This window comes from Eucalyptus grandis, chromosome 3 (genome assembly GCF_016545825.1).
Source record: "Eucalyptus grandis isolate ANBG69807.140 chromosome 3, ASM1654582v1, whole genome shotgun sequence".
NCBI lineage: Eukaryota > Viridiplantae > Streptophyta > Magnoliopsida > Myrtales > Myrtaceae > Eucalyptus > Eucalyptus grandis.
Genome location: NC_052614.1, coordinates 38149358 through 38164254, shown reverse-complemented (window position 1 = coordinate 38164254; position 14897 = coordinate 38149358). Strand labels below are relative to the sequence as shown.

The window sequence follows — 14897 nt, the reverse complement described above, 5'->3', positions numbered from 1 at the left end:
TTTAAGACTTAGTTCACAAAATTGAAAGTTCTAGAATTAAATTGACAAAAATAAAAAGGGATTAGGACTTTTTAAATAATTTTCTACTTTCTCAGTTTCCCATTCTTCTAAAAATGGAAATTGTGGCCCCCATTGCACCGTCGTCAAGATGATGACGGTGGCCGTTTTGCGCATTTTTATCTCATCTTGCAATCACGCGTTCCCTTTCTGAACATCAAGTGGATGAACCCGTTGACATTCTTTTTGCTTAGGAAAGCAGCACATTTTTCTTGATTTAAAGCAATTAAGATGGACCAAAGAAACTTAGAAGTACATGTTTTCAAATCTCTCAATTTTCCAACAGACATGGCCACGAAAGTTAAGGTTGTCTCCACAGAGACCATCAAGCCGTCCTCTCCAACTCCACCTCACCTAAGGAACTTCAATTTCTGCCTCCTTGACCAGCTGGCTCCTCCGTTTTATGTTCCGGTCGTCCTGTTCTACTCCGCTCCTGATGAAAAGGCAGCGCCAGACTCTGCCTCGGTGTCGGGAAACTTGAAAACTTCACTAGCGCAGGTGCTTTCTCTCTTCTACCCTCTAGGTGGAAGGGTGAAAGGAAATGCCAGCATTGATTGCAATGATGAGGGTGCACTCTATTTGGAGGCGAAAGCTCACTTCGAACTGTCCAAAGTCCTTTCGTACACAGAAACCGCCCAGCTGCAGCAATTCCTCCCATTCTCTCCATACAAAGTCAGTACCAACAATGAGGATCAAGTCATTGTAGGGGACCAAGCCAACTTTTTTGACTGCGGCGGCATCAAGATCGGCATCTGCATCTCTCACAAGATTGCTAATGGCGCGTCGGTCTCTGCTTTTCTCAATGCATGGTCTGCAATTGCCAACAATGGCATTGACGGCGAAGCGAGCCTCATCACTCCCTTCCTGAAAGCATTTGAGCTCTTCCAACCAAAGGACATAAACTTCAAAATTCCATCTAGAGTCATCAGCAGAGAGAAGCTTTCGACCAAGAGGTTTTGTTTCGATTGTGATGGCTAGCCTTAGGGCCAAGTTCAATGGTGCCAATCCTACTCACGTTGAGGCCATGACTGCCCTCATATGGAAATCCGCCTTGGAGGCGGCAAGGAAGAGGCCAGTGTGTAAGGAGAAGTATCCCCCATTGTGACATCTTGATTTTCTAGTTCTGTTTTCAATTTAATAAGTTGGGCTTTTCATCGATGCGCTTATAGTTCTATTTTCTGAGCTGATCACTCACAAAATAGCTAAATTATCCGGTGAAGCCATTAAGAGATTTTAATGCAATAGACTAGAGAATTCGACTGCTCGGCCGTGCTAATCTGCAAGGGTCATTACAACACCATCAAAATCGATTAGAGACCGGAGATAGGTCGATTCGACAGAGGTATGTAATTAGTGTGTGGGTGATTCCACCTAATTACAAATTTTTTGTCAAACGGCACTAGATCGATTTTTCTATCATTTCTATACCCTGTGTCCGTATTTGAAACCTCAGGATTTTCATGACAATCGAGAGTCACTAATGTGTCGAAAATGCACAATGTGGCTCGAAAATAAGAGTGCGCATGGCAACATTTCTATTCCGAAGAAATAGTTTTTTTTTTCCATTTCTACTCCAGGAACAATTTCTGAGTAAAATAAGGTATTTGGTAATTATACAAAATTTCTATTATTGGAGTAAAAAAAGAATAAAAATGCGTTTGGTAAAAATTTATAAATTTTTGTATTTATTTGTTTTTTCTTCTTACTCATGGATTGTTGACCGCTACCCACCACCGCCCGACCGCCGCACAATTGCCGCACGACCGCCGCACTACCGTTGCACGACTGCTAATCGTCATTGCCAACCACTACCGCAGGATTGCCGCCCACCGGCCGTAGGAGGGGGTGACGGTTGATGGGCTGTGGGCGACGGTCAGTGGTCATGTGGTGGCAGGCGACGGTTGTGTAGCGATTGTGTGGTGGTTAGCGATGGTAAGCTGCCAGAGGACGGTGGCGATTGTTGGCTGGTGGGTTGTAGGCGACGGCCGGTGGGCTACGGGCGGCAGCAACCGTTGTTGGTAGTCTCTGGCGGTCGGCTGCCGATGGTGGCTACGGGCAGCAATAGGTGGCCGATGGTTGGTAGGCGGTCGGCGGTGGCTGCAATAAGGAAGAAGAACAAAAGAGAAATAGAAAAGAAAAAAAAAAACTTACGTTTAGAAATTGTTCCCAGGAACAAGAAATTACTTTTTTTTTTCTTGTTTCTTTTCCAAATCTATTCCCCAGCCACTTTTCTATTCCGGGGAATAGAAAAATAAGTTGGCGTTTCCAAATAGATTTCTATTTTTTTTTATTCCGAGAAACAAAAGAATAGAAATTGCGAGAAATGAAAATGTTACCATGCAAGGTACAACTTCAATATAATCATGATTTACCATAAATAAAATAAGAATAAATTATGAAATCTTTTTCCATAGGTGATTGATAATTTTATAGTTAGCTCTATATCATTTTCTATAGTTCGCTTCACAGGCTTGGAGTAGCAACCTTAAAAAAACACGGTCCTCAAAAGCAGATGACTCTGAGTCCCATTTCCTTCCATTTTTCGATAATTGATAAGGCTTAGTTGGATCAAGATACTCAAACGGATACTTGGGCGTCGGAATTTCCATATCTCTGTCCAACATCTTCATGACAGTGCTCATCGTTGGCCTTGCCTCTGGCTTGTACTAAATGCACAACAAAGCCACCTTCAACACCCTCAATGCCTTCTCTCGTGCACCTTAGGAACCCCACAAAGAGAGACCATCACCAACAACTCACCATTCTGTAGCATGTCCCATGTCCATTGCAGAAGCCACTACCTAGACTCACTCAGGTTCGGGTTGTGATTTCTCCTCCTCCCCACGATCTTGAACAGAAGCATCCCGAAGCTATACACATCGCACTTATAGGTAATGGGATACGGCTTCCACATCTCAAGCATTGTGTACCCAAGGGTTCCACGGAACCCCATCAGGAGGATCCAACTACTTCCCCTGTTGTGGAGCTTGGCGAGCTCGAAGTCCGCGACCTTCGGGGTAGGTTCTGGTCCAGGAGGATGTTCCCAAGCTTTATGTCATAGTGGACTATCCTTTGCTCACATTCCTCATGCAAGTAGGCGATTCCTTTTACCGTCCCCACCGCAATCTCATTCATCTTGCACCAATTGATTGCTGACTTGTCCCCGAACAGAAACCCATCAAGGGACCCTTTTTCCATGTACTCATAGACGAGCGCCATCATGGTTGGGTTGAATCAAAAGCCGTAGAGCCTGATGAGGTTGATGTGGTGAGTTCTTCTGATGGAGCTCACCTTTGCCATGAATTGCTCCTCGATCCTATTGTGGTGGGCATTTGAGAGCACTTTGACAGCCACCAGAGTTCTGTTCGGCAACTCACCTTTGTAGACAGATTCGTAAGCACCGGAACTGAGCAAGGTAGCGTAATCTCTGGTATAAACAGCTAGCTGCTCCGAAGAAAATCTAGTGGGCTTCAGGAATCTCTCCAGGGTACCGAACTAATCGGGCACTTCCCAATTGTGTACTGGTGAGATAGCTACAGGGGCGATAGAGATTACTTGGGATGGTGAAGAATGAACAACTTGTGTAGCTTCCCTGGCATAGCTTGGGATCGCTTTCTTCAAACATTTGATCAGGAAGTACACAACGCGCGGCCGCAATCCCCACCACACCTGAAACGAAAACAGTTGCGGTGATAGCATTGTTAAAAGTTTTATCACAATATCAAATTACGAACTTCATATGTAGGTTCACGTTCCACTTACTAATGACAGGCACTGAGAACCCATGCCTCCTTAGGTTGATTGGTTCATTGACACGACCAGAATGAATTGGCGAGTCTTTATTGAACTTGATGAAATCATGTTTGAAGGAGCTTATCTCTTCTAGGCGGAATCGAATCGAATCTTGTTGTGGGATCAAGAACTTCTCTCGTTGCAAGCTTGTTAATTAAGACAACACTTTTCCCTCCAACTTTGGTTGCGCAAAGTACAAACATCCATAGAGACGTCTATTTTTTATTTAGCTTTCGACTTGGACAAGCGTGCATCCATGGTTTACGCTTAGTGCGGTTTGTTAAAGGGAGTTCAGCTTCGAGGCATCTTCGCAGAAAAGCAAATTGAAATTGATGTGCTTCGGTCAACAGCTTGCGCAATCTTTCCACTGAAAATACTCCATCCATTTTCGACCCAGTTGTATTATCCACATGTCAGCTTACCTGACTCTCATTGCACATGGCAACGTTTCTATTCTGGGTAACTATTTCTGAAAAGAAATAGTTTTTTTTCTATTTCTAATCTAGGAACAATTTCTAAGTAAAATAAGGTATTTGGTAATTATACAAAATTTATATTATTGGAATAGAAAAAAGATAGAAATGCATTTGGTAAAAATTTATAAATTTTTGTATTTATTTGTATTTTCTTCTTACTCATGGATTGCCGACCGCCGCTCGCCGTTGCATGACTGCCACCCACCACTGCACGACCGCCGCACGATCGTTGCAAGACCATCGCACGATCGCCGCACAACTGTCAACCGCTGCTGCGGGATTGCCACCCACCGACTGTGAGAGGGGGTGGCGACCGATGGGCTGTGGGCAGTAGTCGGCAGCGACGGTCGGCGGTCGTGCAATAGCAGGCGGCAGTCGTGCGGCGATCATGTGACGGTTGGTGATGGTAGGCTGCGGGCGGATGGTGGCGGTCGTCGGCCAATGGTTTTTAGGCAGCGGCTGGGCTATGGGTAGCAGCGACTTTTGCCAATAGTTGCCAGCAGTCGGTTGCCGACGGTGGCCACAGGCGGCAAGAGGTGGCCAATGGTTGGCAGGCAGCCGGCAATGGCTGCAACAAGAAAGAAGAACAAAAGAGAAATAGAAAAGAAAAAGAAAAACTTATTTCTAGAAATTGTTCTCGGGAACAGAAGCTACTTTTTTTTTTCTTCTTTCTAATCCAAATATATTCCCCAACCACTTTTCTATTCTGGGGAATAGAAAAATAAGTTGGCGTTACCAAACAGATTTTTGTTCTCTTTTTGTTCCAGGGAACAAAAGAATAGAAATTGGGAGTAATAGAAACATTACCATGCAGGCTCTAATCGACCATGGGTCAATTGCACTAATAATTCATAAAAGCTACCCGGTAGGCTAGGTCATGCTAAAATTACGCTAGATTGAAATTAACCGCGAATATAAACCCGATTTCAAAAATTGAAAGTTCTGTCATATCAAGATTTATTTTAGGAACGTCGACTCATCCTTCGAAGATTTTTCTACAAACCGAGATTTTTGGCAAAAATTCAAAGTAGGGCTGTTTTGGACCGGGAAAATTAGAGGACCATTTTTTGTTGCATTTTTGGGATTTAAGTTGGACAAATTGACGAGGAAAAATGTGAATTCAAGTGTGGGCATCTTGGTTGGATTTTTGGGCTTCAATTGGGCTTGTTTAGAGTTGAAATTGAATTGAATTTGGATGGCAAATGTCCAAATTTGTAGGTCCTTGGGGTGTGCAACATTTGAGGCACCAAATGAAGCTTGTAGGGGAAGTTTGAAGGGGAATTGGCTGCTTTGGATAGGGTAGAGCTAGTGGGGGCAAGCAATGATCAAATAATAGGATATTTGTGGTGAAAGGGGACCCCCCAAAGCTTCTATAGTCTTCTTCTCCTTCATCCAGCCACCTTTATCCATTGTTGATCAAAGTTTGAGCTCCAAAAATTAGAGAGAAATCAGAGAGAGTTCCCCCTTGCCCGTTGACACCCTTGCCACCGTCCAAAGCTGTTGCTAGCTCACCATGCCGCCAGCAAGCCAAGCCAGCATTGTCCACCTCCTTGCTCACGTCCGCTCATCCTTGCGCCCCTATCCGATGTAGCCAAGCCGCGTTGCAGCCATCCCGAGTCACCTGGTTGCTCGTCCAAGCCGTCGACCACCTCCGCCTAGTTCGCTGCTACCACTGCAATCCTGCCATGTCCTTTTCTCGAGCTAAGCACCCCCTTCGACCGGTCCCTGCAGTCCAAGTTTGCAACAAAAGAAGGAAGTTCTAGTGGGTCTAGCAAATGGAAGAAGAACAAGAAGCCTTGTCAACATTATGGTGGAACTAATCATCAATTCTTTAGATGCTAGAGGAAGCGTGATGCTAAGTGCAAAAGATATCACAAGTTTGGTCACATGGAAGTGATCTGCAAAGAGAACAATTACCAGCAAGCAGGAGAAGCACAAATAGTGGTGAATGAGACTGAGGAAGAACACTTGTTTGTAACTTCCTAGTTTGGCTCTTATGTTGAGAATGATGCATGGCTAGTAGATAGTGACTGTACCAATCATATGACTGGCAATTTGAAGCTGTTTAGGAGTCTAGACAAGTAAGTCAGGTCCAGAGTCAGAATTGGCAATGGACAGTATATTGAAGTGCAAGAGAAGGGTACAGTGGCTATTGAAGGAAATCAAGAGGTGGAGCTGATCAATGATGTTCTCTTTGTGCCAAAAATTGACTAGAATCTGTTGAGTGTTGGCCGATTAATTGAGAAGGGCTATAAGGTGAAGTTTGAAGGGAAGGAATGCCTTATTAATAATGCAGATAACAAAGAAGTGTTGAGAATGCCAATGAGGGACAAGAGCTTCATGTTCAAGCTACAAGAGATGCAACAAATGGCTTTAAAGTGCAAAGAAAAAAATGCAGAGCTATGGCATAAAAGGCTTGGGTATGTTCACAGGAAGAACATGTTGTTTATGCAAAGGAATAGCTTGGCAGATGACTTGCCAAGTTTGGATGAGGAATTTCCATAGTGCAGAACTTGTCTTCTTGGAAAGCAAGCCGGATTTCCTTTCAAAAGAGGAGGCTGGAGAGCATGTAAGAAGCTGCAATTAGTCCACACAGATTTATGTGGACCTATGTCTAAGTCATCTCTCAGTGGTAGTAGGTATTTCATTACTTTCACAGATGACATGACTAGAATGAGTTGGATTTATTTTCTACGAGCCAAGTCTGAAGTTGCTAATGTGTTTGTGAAGTTCAAAGCCTTAGTTGAGAATCAGAGTGGAAAGAAAATTAAAATGCTTAGGTCTAATAATGGTTTTGAGTATACAGCTCACAATTTTAAGTTAAACTGTGAGCAAGCAAGCATTGTGCAGCAGTTCACTACTCTCTATTCACCTCAACAAAATGGGGTCAATGAGAGGAAAAACAGAAGCATTATGGAGATGGCCATATATATGATGCAGGAGAAAATGTTACCTAAGAAGTCTTGGGCTAAGGCAACTAATACTGCAGTATTCCCGTTGAATAGATTGCCCACAAAGGCCTTAGAGAGGTCAACACATTTTGAAGTCTGGTATGGTGTTAAACCTTCTGTGAAGAATTTGAAGGTTTTTGGGTGTTTGCATTATATTCATGTTCCTCAAGTCAAGAGGGACAAGCTGGATCAAAGATCTAAGCTTGGAATCTTCATTGGGTATAGTCTCCAATCAAAGGCTTACGGGATTTTTTACCCTATGACAGGGAAGGTGACTGTGAGCATATATGTTGTTTTTGTGGCACCCCCAAACATCTAAGGTCGCCACAGATACCTATCGCTCCACCTAATGAATACCAGTTACATATCTTTGATATAAAGAGGTTTAAAGAAGGACCGAGGTCCATAAGCATTTAAAAAAAAAAAAAAAAGAGCTTAGCGCAGCTCATAGCGAAATTAAAGATGAGTCTCACCAACCCTCCACTTTCTTAATGATGGTACAATGTACACCAACTACACATCGAAGGAAAACATAAAGCCGAGCCACTTTATTTACATTTTTAAGATGGACATCTTGGGTCGATATAACCAAAAAGCCAAGACTTTTAGCTAAACTTGGCTACAGCTCAAAAGAGAGATCTCGACCCCCTATATCAATCACGTATAACCCTCCATATACAAGTGTCAGCTATCCCAAAAAGTCAGCTCCCCCTCCTCACATGGGCCATCACACCCATCCTAGTGCATCGGGCGAAAGCGGTGGCAACATCCCCCGTATCACTCCGTCACGGCGGACATGGACAGACAAGAACTCTTGGATGACTGGGCCCCCAGCCAGGCCCACATCAAACATCACCAGCTCCCAAATCCGTATAAACGTCAAACCAGGGATGGTGACACAATCAAGCTCCGTACAATCGACCTCCACGTCAGATGGAAGGCCGTAAAAGGTACCCTGCGTGACCGGAGAGAGAGGCATCTTTCTACTTTGAAATGTTGGTCCCCAAAAGAGGTGAGTACAACCACTCAGCAAGTAAAAGATCCATTAAGCTACTCAATGCATCAAACAGAATAATCATAACATCATAGTAGAGTACATATCATTCATGCATCCAAGTATAACTTACCTTACAGCCATGCATACATTATCATACCATATGTGCATACACCATCATGCACTCATCATCAAGCATTCATGCATATACCATCATGCCATAGGTGCATATACAACCATGCATTCATCATCAAGCATTCATGCATATCCATACCTTATGTGCACCTACCACCATGCACTTATCCATATTATATCATACATCCATGCATACATGTCACCATACCATGCATGATTCAATTTCAACTTTTTATCTTTCAATTGGGTCACCACATTTTTCTTTCTCAGGACCAGTAATTTGCATCCCACATTTTATCGCTCGTACCCAACCCAGCATCATGAGGAACCTCCGGCACACACCTCCGGGCATCCGGCACACACCTTCGGGCATCTCGTACCCCAACTAGCATCACGAGGTATCCCCCGGCACACACCTCCGAGGCTTCCGGCACCCCCACATTCCGGGCATCCCGAAACTCCCGAGGACATCCGGCACACACACTCCGGGCATCCGACACTCACCTCCGGGCATCCCGACACTCCCGGGGCATCATCGGCTCACACCTCCGACGGTATCCTCATTTATCATAATTCTTATTCACATTTGTGTCTCAATATTAACATGGCACATGATGTAATGGCAACAAGATCAATTGTAGCTTTTGATATTTGCACAATCCAGCTAGCACAGTTTTAGAAAACATTTTCATTAAATACCCAAATGACATTAAAAAATTATGGAATTCGAACATGTGATAGTCAAAACATAAAGTCATATACTTCATGGAGAACACTACACCAAAATATTCCCATATAATTCAATACAGAACACGCATCACGGCACTACTAATTCTGTCCGTTCCACTTGCACATTTTTTGAAACATTTTTGGTTAAATAGACAAATGAACTTCAAAAACTACGAAATTTGAATATGTTGTAGGTAAGACATAAAAAGAGATATTTCATGCAGAACACTTTTCCAAAAGAATCTCATACAAAACGGTATTGACCATGCATTGCAACATTACCAAGTCCGAACACATCAGATTACACAGTTTTAGAAACATTTCCGATTAGATACCCAAATGACCTTAAAAAATTATGAAATTCGACTATGTGATAGCCAAGACCATAAGTTAAATACTTCATGAAGGCAACGAAGTCATATTTACCCTAGGTAATTAAATATAGGCGGTTAAAACTTCACCCACTTATACTTGTTTTTTTGGTCCCAAATTTGAGTATGTTATACTCCAAGAAGTCCTTTACAATTTTCATTTAGAAGTCAAAGCCAAAATCAAACTCGAACATCACATGCAAGTCACTAGAACATCCAAGATCGAGCTGTTTTCTCAAGAACAATACACTAGCCTAGAACACCACTCTTAAAACTTCAATTTTCCACATTCTATACATCCGAAATTGTTACCATTCAATCACACACACTAAGCACAGCATGCAAGAGTAGATCAAAGGATCCCACTTGCCTCTAGATCGAGCAAACAACGAGCACAACGGCGGCGGGACACGGCGGCGACGGATGGTGACGCACAGCCCTTCCTCCTTCCTCTCGCATGCACGGCCTCCTTCCTTCTTCCCTTCTTCCTTCTCTTTCTCTCCTCTCTCTCTCTCGGACGAACCCTCCTCTCTCTCTCCCTCTCTCTCACTTAAACCAGCCATCATTCCCCGTAATTTCCTTCCCATCATCATTAGCCATCATCACTTCTTGCATGGGTGACACTTGGCAACTAGGAAGGAACACATGGCATTTTCCATGCAAGATGGACCTCCAATTCGGCTGGGCTTGGGCCAGCTTGGCCAACGGTAGCTCCTCCCTCTCCTTGGGCTTCGTGGGCTGGCCGAGAATGGGGTGGGGCTATGGGCTGGTTTGGTCTTTAAATGTCCAGCCCACCCTCATCCTAATAATCCACCTTAAACCTTAATTTTATAAACACCTAATTGAAATTTATAATTCACAAAACTTTGTGACCTAATTTAACAAATTCCAACCCATAAATCACATGGCCAAAAATAAAATTTTCCTATCTAATAATTACCCACTGAAAGCTTGGCCAAAATCTCCATGCAAAACATGAATTAAAACACCTCTAAGGATTGACAAGAAATTCTAAGATGCCACAATTCTCCCCTCCTTAGAGAATTTCGTCCTCGAAATTAGACATCACTCATGCCTCTTGAAACAAGTAGGGGTACTTTTCCTTCATCTGATCTTCACTCTCCCATGTGGCTTCCTCCATATCATGATGTCGCCATAATATCTTAACCAGTGGGATTATCTTGGTCCTAAGGACTTGCTCTTTTCTGTCCAGCACTTGCACAAGCTCTTCGATGTACCTCACTTTCTCATCTACTTCGACGGCTTCATGATCAAGTATATGACTAGGATCCGGCTGGTACTTTCTCAGTATCGACACATGAAACACATCATGTAAATTTCCCAATTTAGGAGGTAGCGCCAAACGATAAGCTACATCTCCTATTCTTTCAAGTATTTCAAAGGTCCAACAAATCTAGGGCTTAACTTACCCTTCTTTTCAAATCGAGATATTCCTTTCATTGGAGATACTTTAAGGAATACATGATCTCCCACATTAAACTCCAAAGGCCTTCTACGCCTATCTGCGTAGTCTTTCTGTCTACTCTGAGCTGTTTTAAGTCTTTTCCTGATAATTTCGAAAGCTTCAGTGGTAACTTGTACCGGTTCAAGTCTTGTTAATTTCTTTTCACCTACTTCATTCCAACAGACAGGAGTCCTACATTTCCTTCCATATAATGCTTCATAGGGAGCCATGCATATACTTTTTTGAAAACTATTATTATAAGCAAACTCCACCAAATGCAATCTTTCATCCCAATTCCCTTTAAAGTCAATCACACAAGCCCTTAACATATCCTCTAATGTCTGGATTACTCTTTCTGTTTGTCTATCTATTTGAGGGTGAAAAGCAGTACTAAACTGGAGTTTAGTTCCTAAGGCAATTTGAAGACTTCGCCAAAAGTTCGAAGTAAAAATCTCGAGTCTCGGTCTGAGGTAATAGTTACTGGAACAACATGTAAGCGTACTACTTGACTTACATATATATCTGCATATTTGTCCATTGGGTAGTCTATGCGAACTGCTAGAAAATGAGCAGATTTAGTCAAATGGTCCACTATTACCCAGATAGAGTCATGACTACTTGATGTCCTTGGCAATCCTTGTACAAAGTCCATTGTTATATGTTCCCATTTCCATTCTGGTATGTCTAACGGTCTCAAGAGTCCTGCAAGTTTGCGATGTTCCGCTTTTATTTGTTGGCACGTCAAACATTGAGAAACGTGCTTAGCCGTATCTGCTTTCATACCATTCCACCAAAATTGCTTACGCAAATTCCTGTACATCTTTGTACTACCCGGATGAACACTATAATTACTCTTATGTGCCTCCAACAGAATTTCCTTCTTTACTTCTTCGTTATCGGGAACACAGAGTCGTCCCTGGCATCTTACCACTCCATCTTCAGAGACTTGAAATTTTGGTGTTTTTTCTAAAGACACTGCATCTTTCACTTTCATAATTTCCGAGTCAGACTCTTGCAAAATCTTAACTTTCTAAATAATTTTAGGTTCAATCCTTAATGCACTAAGCATACCGGTAAGACAATCCACTTTTAATTTAAACTTTGAGTCCGCTACGAACTTTAACAAGCTCCATTCCGTCATTCTTAAACTGGCCATCTCCATAGCTGACTTATGATTAAGAGCATCAACTACCTTATTCGCCTTCCCTGGATGGTGTCGTATCTCACAATCATAATCCTTTAACAACTCCATCCACCTTCTTTGTCTCATGTTCAACTCCTTTTGTGAGAATAGATATTTCAAGCTCTTATGATCTGTATAAATCTCAAACTTTTCCCCATATAAATAATGCCTCCATATCTTCAAAGCGAACACTATAGCCGCTAATTCTAAATCATGCATTGGGTAGTTTAGTTCATAGGGTTTCAATTGTCTAGATGCATAGGCTATGACTTTGCCATGCTGCATTAAACACATCCTAATCCTTTGTGAGATGCATCACTATACACCATAAAACCATCAGATCCAGTTGGTATAGTCAGGATTGGAGCCGAGGTCAATTTTCTTTTTAGCTCCTGGAAACTCCTTTCGCATTCCCCATTCCATTCAAACTTTGCGTTCTTTCGAGTCAATTTTGTTAAAGGACCTGCCAATCGTGAAAATCCTTCAATAAACCTTCTATAATAACCAGCCAGTCCTAAGAAACTCCGTATTCTAGTGGGTGTTGTCGGTCTCGGCCAATTTATTATCATCTCAACTTTCGCCGAGTCCACTACAATTCCTCCTCTTGATACCACGTGCCCCAAAAATATTATCTGGTCTAGCCAGAATTCACACTTGCTCAATTTGGCATACAGCTTATGATCTCTCAGAGTTTGCAAAACTATCCTCAAGTGTTGTTCATGTTCTTTAGGCCCTCTTGAATATATCAGGATATCATCAATAAAAACAATCACAAACTGGTCTAAATAAGGCTTAAATACCATGTTCATTAGATCCATAAATGCAGTCGGTGCATTTATCAATCCAAATGGCATCACAAGGAACTTGTAGTGTCCATAACGAGTCCTAAACGCAGTCTTAGGAATGTCTTCTTTCTTAATTCTTAACTGATGGTATCCCGACCTTAAGTCAATCTGAGAGAAGACCGAACATCCCTGGAGTTGGTCAACTAGGTCATCAATTCTAGGCAAAGGATATTTATTTTTAATGGTCACTTGATTCAGTTGCCTATAGTCAATGCACAAGCACATCGACCCATCTTTCTTTTTCACAAACAAGACTAGTGCACCCCAAGGTGAAGCACTTGGCCTAATGAATCATTTATCAAGCAACTCCTGTAGTTGCACTTTCAACTCCTTCAGTTCCATTAAGGCCATCCTATACGGGGCTTTCGATATTGGTCATGTTCCAAGCATTAATTCAATTTCAAACTCGATTTCTCGTTCAGGTAGTAATCCAGGCAACTCCTCAAGAAATACATCTTGAAATTCATTAACCACTCGAATTTTATCAAGCTTAGGCTCTTCCTTAGTATAATCTTTAACCATAGCCAAGTACTCTTGACATCCTTTGTCAAGTAACGCACGAGCTTCTATTGCTGAAATAAGTGCTATAGATAGGTTGGTCTAACCTCCCAAAAATTCACAACTAGACTGATTAGGTAAAATAAATTGGATCACTTTTCTATAACAGTCCATTTTGGCCCGATACTTATGAAGCCAATCCATTCCTATGATAACATCAAAATCATACATAGCCATTACGACCAAGTTTATTTCCATATCCTTTCCTCCCATTGTTATCTTACAATTTCTACACACCAGCGTAGACAATACCATATTCTTTAAAGGCGTAGAAACACAAAGAGGCGTCTCAAGAGACGTAGTTTCTATTTTACTCAACTGTTTATATCTTTTAGACAAAAATGAATGCGTAGCACCCGTATCAAACAATGCATATGCCTTCTTGCCATTTATGAAAATTGTACCTGATATAACATTTCTAGAAGCTTCTGCTTCCTCATGGGTGACCGCATACACCCTTCCTTGTGCTGGTGCCCTCTGAGGATTCCTTGGTAGGTTTGGTCTAATAGCACTCTGCTGTGCCTATCGCATCGAGCCAACACTCATTTGCGACCTTTCTTGTGGGCAATTCTGTGGCATCCCAAAATTTCATGGCAACCTCTGGATGCATTACGACCTATGAAAAGATGATGGAAGTGTTATTGATTTATGTTATGGCCTTTAGACGAAAGAATTTTAATAGATTAATGCCGAGTATTTTAATGGAGAATTATTTGGGTAGAAATACATCTTATGTTAATGGATGATCAAGGTTTATGCTATAGGACAATTTGAGACAATTTGATAAGGAAGACTTTGTTCTTGACTATGCACTTTATAGATTTGATTTTATGGATTAATGTCACAAAGTCTTTTGGCCATTTTATTATGCAATTAGGTATTTATTTAAATGAGGATTAAGCTGTATTATTAAAAATAAACTTGGGCCATTTAAGTTTGGACTTTAGGCCCAAGAGTGTTGGCCTAAAGTGGGCCAAGAGGCCCGGCCTAAGGAGCCCATCAAGTGGTCGACCAAGGCTGGCCCAAGCCCGGCCCATTGAAGGCCCATCATGTGCATGGCAAAAATGCCAAGTGGCAAGAAAAGCTTGCCAAGTGTTGCCCCTTTGTAACCAAGTGTCCCTCCATGCAAAAATGGGAGAATGCAAGGGTTTTATTCAACCCAAAAGGAAAAGGGGGAGGAGGATTTCGACCAGAAGAGAGAGAAGAGAGATAGAGTACCGTCCAAAGAGAGAAAGAGAGAAAGAGAGGAAGAGAGGAAGAGGAGATGCCGTCGAGCCCGCCTAGTCTTGCCTTCGTTCTTGCTGTGTTTTCCTTTGAATTGAGGCAAGTGAAGTCCTAAAA

The 14897-nt window shown here is 42.2% G+C and overlaps 1 protein-coding gene and 1 pseudogene across 1 annotated transcript; one reads left to right on the top strand and one right to left on the bottom strand.

Moving 5' to 3' along the window:
• Positions 1-345: 345 nt before the first annotated feature.
• LOC104439650 (stemmadenine O-acetyltransferase) lies at positions 346-1035 on the top strand. Its single transcript, XM_010052678.1, has one exon. It carries the CDS (start codon positions 346-348, stop codon positions 1033-1035), a length of 690 nt encoding a protein of 229 aa, XP_010050980.1.
• A 1466-nt stretch (positions 1036-2501) lies between these two features.
• On the bottom strand, positions 2502-4289 carry LOC104439651 (annotated as a pseudogene).
• Between the last annotated feature and the right edge of the window lie 10608 nt (positions 4290-14897).